At 36.9% G+C, this 11625-nt stretch overlaps 1 protein-coding gene across 1 annotated transcript in view; it reads right to left on the bottom strand.

Annotated features, from left to right (window-relative positions):
- Positions 1-888: 888 nt before the first annotated feature.
- Positions 889-11625, bottom strand: part of LOC139115476 (uncharacterized) — a 36361-nt gene continuing 25624 nt past the window's right edge. The window contains exons 4-11 of the mRNA XM_070677596.1: positions 11366-11538; positions 10391-10463; positions 9787-9925; positions 5589-5745; positions 4840-4976; positions 4071-4222; positions 3217-3333; positions 889-2365 (exon numbers count right to left, since the gene is read on the bottom strand). Coding sequence (XP_070533697.1) covers positions 1724-2365; positions 3217-3333; positions 4071-4222; positions 4840-4976; positions 5589-5745; positions 9787-9925; positions 10391-10463; positions 11366-11538 — 1590 coding nt within the window. The 3' untranslated portion in view covers positions 889-1723. The remainder of the gene's footprint in view (positions 2366-3216; positions 3334-4070; positions 4223-4839; positions 4977-5588; positions 5746-9786; positions 9926-10390; positions 10464-11365; positions 11539-11625) is intronic.

Here is an 11625-nt window from a genome sequence, read left to right as displayed (position 1 = left end):
GAGTTCAATTTCTTCTGGGTCAAAGGTCAACTGCAGTTGGTTGCTGCAAGACTTTAAATTTACAAATACATGAGCCTATCATGGTGGGGAGAACACATCCAAGTAACTAATAATACATGCACTGAATTTTTTAAACAAAGACATATTGGCATTGCTTGATTGTAAAATGTCACACGAGAATCATAAAAATACATCAGTTCTGGTTGTACATAGTTGTTCACAATTTCTGAGCAGGCAAAAAATTTCAAGGTACAACTTAGAGTCTTTATACTTAAATGTTTTAGGTGACATGAACCTGGAAAATTATCTAGATGAAAATGAAAAGTATGAATTTATGGTGTCTCTCTCACAAGAATGTACCATTTTTATCGGAACATGTTACATTTACAGCGCACTCAAATTTTGTCAGTATTCTTCAGTTGTCCACTCCCCATGCCTCCGCTCATGAATATTCATATTATAGATCATGAATATTTAAAGTTGTTCTGCCGTTCATTAATATTCAAATTGAGCACATGAATATTCAAGTTAAACTTGGAACTGTAGAGTTGAGAGTTTCTGGCCCCTGGAAATATCATGAGTGACCTGTGAACTATGAACTATGAACACACTTTCAAATTGCTATAGACATACCGGTACTTTTGAAACTTGATTCTGAGATAAACCTCCTAACATCACACACTGATAGCTACACAGGTATATGCAAAATCCAGAACATTTTTGCTTATCTGAACACTCTGGATGTGAGACAGCTACTGACACCTTACAATGTTGTCTTTCGACAACAAGTTCACAGGAAATATACCCCTACCTGCTTGTTTCTTCTGGAGTTCAGTGTTACAATAGCAATATCTCGTTTTGTTCTTTTTTTTTCTTTTTGATCTTTTTGAAGTTTCTTGATTAATGCTTGGAATAACAAGGAAAGAAATCACACAATAGACATAGAAAGAGAGCTTCAAATTCTCAGGATAAAAAATTTACATCCCACTTTCCACAGATCTTGGAACAACCCATTTCATTTATGGCTGTGGGCTATTCCATTTGGCACAGATAGGGGACTATGTAGCCGTATCTAACAAAACACACTGTCATAGAGAACTATGACTTTGTGATCACACAGACTGTGTGAGCTTCTCAGTGATGAAGCAATAGTAAACCCAACTGACTTTGATTTTCAAATTTGATTCTGTAATCACATGAGGAAGTGAAAAATGTCCAAAATGAAATACTAAACCCTTTACCATAATGGTTTGGCCCAAACCTATTGTAATCAATGGCAAGTGTGGACCTGATTACAGGACAATGGGTGTCACGCCTTGACATCAACCCTGTTATACAGCATCTAACCACCCTTTCTCCAACTTGGCATTGGTACATTCCTATCATTTACAATATATTGACTTGGCCATTTGCCATGCATTAGGGGTGATGGTGTTTGCTAATTGAAATATTGATCCTTGGAGTTTCACCACTCACTTTGAAGGTCTGATTTCAGTTACCACACAGAAAATATTAACAAGATTTGCTTTTCAGCTCACAGGAAAGGGTGTGTTGCTTTTCTTATGCATGTTCTCACAAAATCAAAACAGAAAGGAAAACCCTGATAAATATTGGTAGTGATATAATCAACCCATCTGTCCTCCCTTTTCTCTCAACATGGGTATGCCCAAACAATGATTTCAAAAGGGTTGAACCAAGATGAACTAGAAAAAAAGGGAGGGTTTCATATAGAATCTTTGAGGACTAGCTCTGAATTATGATTTGTGTGAAGCTCATGTAAACTAGGGCACTTCTCCTTGACGCCGATACCCTTGTAAGAGTTCTTAGTCAATGAGTCCGGAATGAGATCACTGCAGATATGTGCTGGTTGTCTGTTAAGTATATCCTCTCTGGCGTTGAAGTTTTCTTCATGTTCTCCATCATGTAAATTATTGACTGGCTTGGTTGTGACCTCTCCGTTCTCATCACCAATCTGCTCCGATTGCTCTGTGTTCTCTGATGTTGTGTCCTTGACATTGAGAGAGGAGATATCTTCTGTGAGGCTATTTACAGTGTCTTTGCCGGTAGACTCAGCAATGTTATCAGAAGCTACATCATGACTCTCAGAGTTCCTATCGTCATGCGACTCGTCCCCATCTGGAATTTCATCTGTCTGATTAGACTCGACGACATCAGTGTCCTGAGTGGCGCTCCCTGAGTTTGTTTCTGCTACGTCTTCATGTGGCTCCGACTCAAAAGCATCATCGAACTGTCCGAATTCAATATTGTCCTCAGCTTGCAAGGCACTGGTCTGGCGTTGGAGCCGCTCCTCTTCCACCTTGGAGAGCACTCGCTGCAGCTTTTGCGGCTGATTCTCATAGTACTCCTAAATGATGAAGCAACATAAAATAAACGGTAAAATGCTGACGATTATGAATAAGGGTATCGACTGACCCTCAACCCTACTTTCCTCTGTAGAGATCTGATTTTGGCAAAGGATATAATAAGTTTATACCAATATTTACAGGTATACAGTCACTTGTAATCTGAATATGCCCATATATGGTCGAAGGGGCGTTACTTGGTATTGAAAATGCCCATGTGAGGGCGCTGTTTTTAAAAATTGGCCAGCCGCTTAAAATCTGCGATTGGTTGGATTTTCTCTTTCCATGGTAACTGTGGCAAAATTGGAACAGGTGACAGTATACCTTTAAAGGGACAAAGTCGCCCATTTTTCATGAATTTTGTTTGGTACAAGATACAACTTATATTGTTTGACATGTTGAAACATGCTGAATGAATGGGTGACCATGCATATATTCGACTCTGGTTTTAGACAAATTAAATGAAACCATCGCGAAAATGAATTAATGGTCATGACCATTTATTCATTTTCGCGATGGTTTCATGTATCGTGTCTAAGACTGGGGTCGAATATATGCATGGTCACCCATTCATTCAGTATCTTTCAACATGTCAAACAATATAAGATGTATCACGTATCAAACAAAATTCATGAAAAATGGGCGACTTTTCCCCTTTAAGTCAAAAAGAGTACAGATAGGATAATGCAGTTGTCATCTCACTATATGTTTGTGAGGAGTGATATTGTAGCTGCTAAACTGTATGGGAGTTCCACTTAGAACATATTCAAGCACCATTAAAACTGAATGGTGAATATTTTATTATTTTTGTTCTGTCTGTGAATTTATGTTTTGCTTGCTCTTGCATGCTTACCTTTCTTTCAGCCAGTTGTTGAATGACGAGGACAATGTCACCGATGGTGTTGGGTGCTGGAATGCCAAGTTGAGCGAACTGTGCAAAGATCTCTGGGGAGTGTTTCAACGGCTTGCTCTGCAGAACAAGGAATGGAAAACACACTCTTGTACTTTCTTTATGAAGGAGGGAGGGATGGAAATGACAGGTGAAAGGGGAACACAAGGCAAGAGAAGTTGCAATCTTGTATCATTGACATTGTATTTGCTGCAAGTGAAAAGTTTATTACTTCATCTTGTGATCCGCAATCAGGGTCCACTCACTCAAAGTCACTTAAAATTCAAGAACTTTCAAAGATTTTTGGCAATTTTCAAGGACTTTTTGAGGACTCAATTTCATTTTCAAGGCCCTTTCAACTTTCCATAAGCATAGGGACCCTGTGCCATGTGTTTACGTCCTTGGCCGTCATCAAGTATTCACGTTACACCTTGCAGTAGTTACAGTAAACCTTGAGTAGGCTCTTTCAAACTCATCAATTGCAATATTGTGGTCAGCTTTATTCATAGGAAATCACTTGATATGTGTTAGGAGAATTCACCCATGGGACTGCAAAAGATCATGAGTTAGTCAGAATTAAAGTACCATGCTGTAATCTTTGTCAACAAATTTGATGAATTCTCGCATGACCACTGAGAGCCCTTTAGAAGCACTCAATTTTTAGGAAGAGGAATTGTTTATCAACATGAAAGTAGCATGGCCTCAGATGGGACAGCCCCATCCTTTAACATGACTTTGGTCTAGCAGGAAAGATACAGCATTGAAAATTTCTGGCAGTACTCGAATGCAGCCTCTGCACTATTGCATCTCAGACTTACCATCCACGTGTTCCTACGCTGTTTTTTGCTGCTCTTTTTGCGCTTACCACCAGTGGCTCCGCCAAACATCCCGTCAAAATCATCCACAGATTTCTTCCTGAGAATGCGGAAGTCGCCCCTTGAATCTGGGACTTCTCGTGTTTGATTTGTTCCTATGGAAACAAGAATCATAAATAAGAAACAAATGAAGTCATGTGTTTCTTAAGCTGGAGTGGACATTGAACTTAACCTTCTGGTTGATGCCTTTCCTCTTTATCAGTCTACTGAACCTAAATTTTTGATCTCTTTCCGTTTTTTAATTTTCACAAATAAAGATATGCAGACAGCACTGGGTTGGGTTTATAATGAACAACTGATGCAAACCATAGTTGTAAATTTGTCCACAGGGTATAAAGAAATGCCACATACAATTTGTCATGTGGTAATAGTATGTGTACAAACCATTGACTTAGAGATACAACACACACATTCTACCTCTGCCTGATGTCATGTTTTAATGAAAATACCAACATTACTTGGATATAGGATTTTCCTTTTAAGGCCTACCCTTCTTGAAGGATGATATCTATCGATGAAAGTGGGCTATTGAGGGGGCGTGAGAAATACACATACTACATCCATAACATGACTGGAATAACAAAATTTGGAGAAGATGGAAGTGAGTTGCTTCATATTCAACCTTTCAATATTAATCATTTGGTTCATCCCTATTGTTCTCCATGCTTTGGTTTGAACTGTTAACACTGAACAAGGACAAAGCGTCGCCTACCTTCCTCACTGACGCTGTCACCAGATGATTGGCCAGCTGTCTCGTCAACGTTGAGCTGGCGATGTAAATATGTGTTCAAAGTAGCTACCAGAAGCTTTTCATCTTCAAACGGTTCACGAGAAGCTTCATATTCCTCTCTGTTAACAGAAAAATATATAACTTAAAATAATGAAATTATTAAAATGAAAGATTACTTTCCAACAGCAATGGTCAGTGTCTGAGATTTCCTTATATGCTTTTGTCTTTTTTTATGCACTATTAAAGGTGTTAGACTAAGGTACTTTTCAAGGAATTGTAATTGTTGTGCCATGTAATTTGAATGGAGACTCAGAGGAAAAATCGCAGACACTGATTTGAAGGGTATTACAAAGGCTTGTCAATCGTGCAGCGTGTTTGCTAAAGGGAGGAAAAACTGATCTTTGGAAGGTTCAACAAAACGCTTGTCACTTGACTATTATCCATAATTTATCATCTTTCCCCCTCAATCAGGACCAAATCTCCCTGAATTTTCAAGCAGGGGGCAACATTCTCCTCTTGTGAGAGAAACCTGGAGAAACACTGAATAAGTCTCAGCTCAGACCACATCTCATCATTTGGAAAGTTTTATCCTTCCTTCCTCCATTCAATTTTCTTCTTTGACACTTGACATCCTTTTGATTGACACGTGACCTAAATTTGACAACTCCTCTTTGCCATTTCACTGGCTGATATCAAATCAAGCCAAGCATACTCTTAGAAAATCAACGTACATTTCTCTTTGTTGTGCTTCTCTGGCTAATCTTTTCTCTTCTTCTCGTTTCCTGTAGGATTCCTGTCTTTCCTGTTTCTGCATTTCAGTGTATTCTGTCTGCTGCTGCTTGAAATTAGCGTACAGCTTACGTCTCTGCTCATAGAGATCATCAATTTCTAAAATAAAGCAATAAATAAATAACCAAATTAATAAATAAGCTATAAAATAAATAACAACAAACAAATAAACTGGCACGTACGACAATCTAACTTTCACAATCATAAATAGGTATACCAGACGGCCATACAATCGCTACTGAACGCGTGCGTGACTACGGAGATCGACCACGTTTAGAAATAAAAAATGTTGGGTTTTTTCAAGAAAATGAGGCTAAAAAGGGGCTAATCCGAGTAAAAAGATACCTTAGTGTCACTTACTTGTCTTTATTTCGAAATTTTACGTAACAAAATGAAGAAATGGCCATCGTAAAATTGCCACAGCGTGAGCTCTGAGCACTGACCTCGAAAGACGCAATTTGACCTCCAGCTGTTTTATGACCTTACCCATAAATCATCGGGTGTCGCTGCTGAGTCTGCGCAGCTAGACAAATGAAATGTTCCGGGTATTTTTCGCTATGAAATTGCCTTTCGAATGGTACCATTTTCGTCTGCAAATTCTGACTAAATCTTGTGAAAATCTCAATTTGAAAACTTTTTGAGCACATTTTGGACATTTCTAAAGATTTTAACCAGGGGAAAATTACATTGATATGTTCACTGATACCTCGTCTATTCATTAAATTTGAAATAAATGTAGATGAATCAGAGACTCAATAGCGATACATGGTTTTTTTTGGTGAGAGTGCCGCTGAACCGCTACGACCGCGCGAACTTTGAGTCTTGTTCACGTCATCTGTAACTATGGACGCTACCCGACACTTGGCACTTGATCTTTCCGGCTAGGCTTGACTGGGGGAAATATCAGTGAGATTTTGTCAAGATTCTCATAGAATGGTAAGTTTGTTGATATTTTTCTCAATAAATATTATATTTTTCTTGTAAGGAAGATATTTCTAGTATAACTTATTGAGGTCACTATAACAATAATTGTGAACGGCTGTGATTTTTTGCTCTGAGCTGGAGACTGTAACTTAAAGCATCATGTTGGATGAGAAGTAATCCTGTTATTTTGATATGATTTGGTTTTTGAAGCAACAAATTCAGGTAAACGTCAAACTTTTTAGTAAAGTACATGTCCATTACTCCCCACTAAATTTTTCTTGAGTTTATAGCTGATTGTCTGGGTTTAATCTGCTGAACAGCAGCTGCCATGGGCCAGGTGCCCATGCAGGGGAAACCTATGCCAATTTTTCAATTAAAAAAAAATTAAGTTCTGTCTTTCTGGTTGACACCGGCCTTAGTTTTGCTTGCTCATCTGATGTCATTCTTTGTTCAATATTTCATATTTACACAGATATGCAGATAAAAATGGACAGTGAAATTGATCTAAATGTTGCCACACTTGTGTACTTGGTTTGTAAAGTTGTTCATAAACTTGCCTCAGAAGTTGCACTGACTTGTGAAAATGGAAGAGCTTTTATGGACCCATAATAAACACACACCAGCAGGGAGTACACTTTGCAGTGCACTTCACATACACAGAATCATATTACATTCCTGGACACTGCTGCTCTGAGTTACATTGTATCACAGCTGTGTCAAAGTCTTGTTGTCATATGACTTTTGTTGCCTTTGCATTGTATGAAGTTCTTTGGCAAAAAATCATGATCCACAGGAAAAGAGGTGTACATACGCCAGAAGCAGTACGCGAGTTGTCGAAATGTACAGTGAGAGGTCAGGAAATATCATGTGTCTGTTGTTTGCTGCAACTCAACTAACATACTGACCTTTAGTAAATTTACAAGCAACTTTACAAACCAATTACACAAGTGTGATAACATTTAGATCAATTTCACTCTCCATTCTAGAGGCCGAGGCTTAACTTCAGAAGTTTAGCTCTGTCAAATTTTTGTCCTAGATCTCACCAGAATTCAGGAAACATCATGGCAAACTTTAATATAAATAAAGAAAATATAGCAATAATATGGTTTTATTTCATTTTCATTGCAGATGGGAAAAAAATCACAAACGGAATTTTTCTTCTTCTGTCGATGGACTCGATGGTAGCAGGAAGTCTTGTAACTTCAGTATGATTGTTTGAAGTTGCACTGTTGCCATGGAAACCAGTCATTTTGAATAAATTTACAAGCCACTTTAATTAATGTGTACAGTTTCCTTAAAAACATTGACCGCCAAAATTTCATGGTGATATGACATTGAGAACCAAAACTATGTTGGTTTTGCATATTTAATTAGGGGCGGATCTGATTTTTTCAAGATTATAAACCAAAAATAGCAATATTTTAATGTTTATGACCCAATTTTTTCTACATCAAAGCAAATATATCAAATCATTATACTATAAATACATTAGAAAGTTGTTATATTTTCTAAATGTACCTAAATAACTTCATTATGTATTGATTTTTAGTATTAATCCACCTTTGAAACTTGCAATTTGTCTGAAAATAACTACTTTGAGCCTACTTCGGTCAGAATTTTGGTAAAAATTGCCATTTTTAACCCCATTTTTCCAGAACAGAGGCCAAGCTATAGTGTCAAAAACACTTTTTCTCTGTAAACATATTCCTTTTTTCCTCAAAGGACTATATAATTTGTTTTGGAAGTACAAATTATTGAAAAAATATCATTCCAAATTTTGGAATTTATTCAATATTTCATATTTTTTCACCTATGACGGATGATGTAGGCTTTTTGAGCAACCTTTAGAGGCTCATAACTTCTGAACCGATAAAGCAATTTTCATCAGGTTTTCAATTTTATCCATCCCTTGCATAGTTCTTGCTGTTAACAAAGAATATTTATTGCAATTCTGATTTTAAAATTTTGGTCTGGTATACCTATCATAAATCAACATGTCAGATATTCTCCTTTCTCTGCTTACAGTTCAAAACAATCAAACCAAGTTTAGTTTAAGGTAGAACACACCTTGGGGACAGATATTAGGACTCTCAAATTTCTACATTTCTTTTCTGATCTGCCACTTGAGGGGGTTCATTTTAAAGCTCTTGGAGAAAGAAAAACTTTCACCATCTTAGTTTTTCAAAAATCCAAAATTTAATTTTTCTTCATACAGTTGATACAAGACCGGCTGCCATTTTGAATTTCAAAAATCGCAAAATGTTGGGTAATTTGCTTCACTAGTTCTAAACTTTGCACGGTAACCCCCATTTTTTATTATTGATTTGATAAGAGAATGGTTTACAGTTTCATCAATGAAAGTTTGAGCAAAAGTTTAAGTCTTTCACTTTCAACGCACAAAACTACCTTAAAGGGCCAGTAATGCTAACTTTTGATGATTTTTTTCATCATTTTTACTTTGTATATAAATAGCAAGTTCTTATTCTACTCCCAAGAGAATGTTGAAACACCCACTATTTAGTTTGTTAACAAAGCATCTACATGAACAAGATGCACTGGTATTGTTTACATTTGAATTCTAGTCCGGATCAGAATTCACTTATCAACAATAACAATGCAGTTTACACATGTACAGGGTGAGTTGATAAGCTGAATACTGTGTATATCAACATGCCTTGGGGAGTAGAACAAGAAATTATGAATGACATTAACAACAAAAGAAGTGAAAAATCATCAAAATGAGAATTACTGGCCCTTTAAAATATCAATAATTTTCAATGACCTAAAAGATCACACTATCTTTGACAAGTCTAGTTGATTTGATATGCCAACCTTTGATGCTCATCAGCAGTCAAAGTAAAGACATTTCTATTTGAATTATCAAAATTACACGGGTTGCTTTCAACTTCAATTTCTTGTATTTTTGAGATTTTCGATAAATTCAACTTAGTCCAAAGTGGATTTTAACAGCCTGGTTTGAAACAAGTGTCCTTAATGAAGATGTTTCCTGGGTAGAGAGGTATTCTGATGAGAAAGGCTTTCTGATTAGGAATGTTTTCTGATTAGAGAGCCATCTGGGTGGACAGGTGTCCGGATAAGAAAGGCTTTCTGATTAGATCCCTGTCTGTCTTGATTAGAGAGGTGTCCTGATAAGAGAGGTACCTATACAAACAGTTTTCACTGTATGTCATGAAGCATAATGAAAGTGACACTTGCCTTTTTTCAGGTTGTCTCTCAGCTGTCCTGACTCTCTGAACTTGGTCCACGCCTCGTCTTCCATTGTTTTCCGTCTCCTGATCTGTTGCCATATTACATCTTCCTGGCCTTTTAGTTTTGTAACGTTTCTGTAGTAAAACTGAAAGGGACATACAGAAATGTCATCACCACTGCATCATTGAATGCGTCTCAGTAGATCAAGAAATGAGACTGAAGGTTTTATATCATCATGTGAATTTTAAGTTACCTGACAGAACTTATTGACAGTAAATTTGTAATTGTACGCATCAATCTTCTCTGAAAATATTGTAAAATATTTGCTTTAACCTCCTTAGTGTCTACAATTGCAGAGCTTATTGACCACAACTAGTAGTCCACTTCATCATCAGCCGAGCTGTTGTTATGCAATTGACCTTTGACCTTCAGTTTCACTCCTCCATCCTGACAGTGGTTGAGTTGAAAGAATACTCCGGGAAAGCAACACTAACAAGTGGCAAGATTATCAAACTTCCACCAAATCTTTGTGAGCCACTTACACACATGAATTATGTTTTTTTAACGACAAACGCTTTTCACACTTCTGGTGAGGATACTTTTCACTTACGTCTCTTTCGTCTTTAAGCTTCTTCTGCTTTGATCGCTCTGTGTCAATTTCACTCTGTTTGGTGAGGTAGTCTCTGCAGAATATTACCAGAGGAAAGAGGTTTGAATTAAAAGCCAAAATTGACATCATCATGCGTACATAGTGTATAATCCATGTATGCCACGCCTTTAACCCTTTGAGTGCTGTAATTGTTCCCACCAAAATTTTAGTGCAACATTTTTACCAATTTTTACGAATTTTTCTGTTATTTTATATAATTTTGGACCAATTGGACATGACATTTCATTGGCTACAGTTTGTTATCAAAATTTTGACAAAAATCTGAAAAATATTGACTGGAGTATATTTTCTAAAGGTGACAAAAATTGACTTTGGCGCTCAAAGGGTTAAAGAACATGTAACTCATGTTCCATGGAAGAGCCTCTTGATATGTTGTATTTGGTTTGTGTAAACTTTCCACAGTGCGGAAACCGAGGAGAGTACATCAAAATGCTCTACAAATAGCAAAGACAAGACTTGAGATCTGAACAATAAATTCACAAAACATACACAGGCTGTCACTATTAGTAGGGATTTTTATTAAGGGAAAAAATATCATGTGTTGCCCTCGTACAGAACATCTTAAAAAACGCTTCACATCCTGTGGTTTAGAATAATTTGTATTGATATGATATAGCTGTTATTTATGATAGTCAAACATTATTCAAGGTTTATATCACCGAATATTGCACTGCTGAATTATCAATAATAATAAAAAATTATTACATATCACTAAATATTGCTCTACTGACATCAATAGTCACAGTCAAACATTATTACAGGTGTAAAGCATTTATTATTGCACTACTAATTTATCAATAATCACAGCTAACGTCAATAGTGATATCATCTGTTATTCTAATCAACTCTGACACCAAAGACTATTCCATTGTGTCTCGTGGGTGGGGGGTTGGGTCAAGAGTACTGGTTACTCACCCTAAATTCTTCTTAGATCGCCGTAGAAAGTCAATTTCTGACACTATTCTCTTTTCATCAGCCATACGAAAGTTGTGTGTTCTGAGTTGGTATTCATGTTTCCTGATTGCTTCGTCAATCCTAGCCTCTGTCTTGTACTTCAGTCCTGCCTGCAGCTTTTTCACTACATCAACCTGTGAAAGTCAAAGAATATACATTTTTTCAAACATTTTAACTCTGATCAAGCTTTAAAATATAGTGGTGCAACAGGTTTTTCAATG

The sequence above is a fragment of the Ptychodera flava genome, chromosome 17 (assembly GCF_041260155.1).
Source record: "Ptychodera flava strain L36383 chromosome 17, AS_Pfla_20210202, whole genome shotgun sequence".
Classification (NCBI taxonomy): Eukaryota; Metazoa; Hemichordata; class Enteropneusta; family Ptychoderidae; genus Ptychodera; species Ptychodera flava.
The sequence above is the reverse complement of the archived record's forward strand: the minus strand, read 5'-3'. Positions and strand labels throughout refer to the sequence as shown.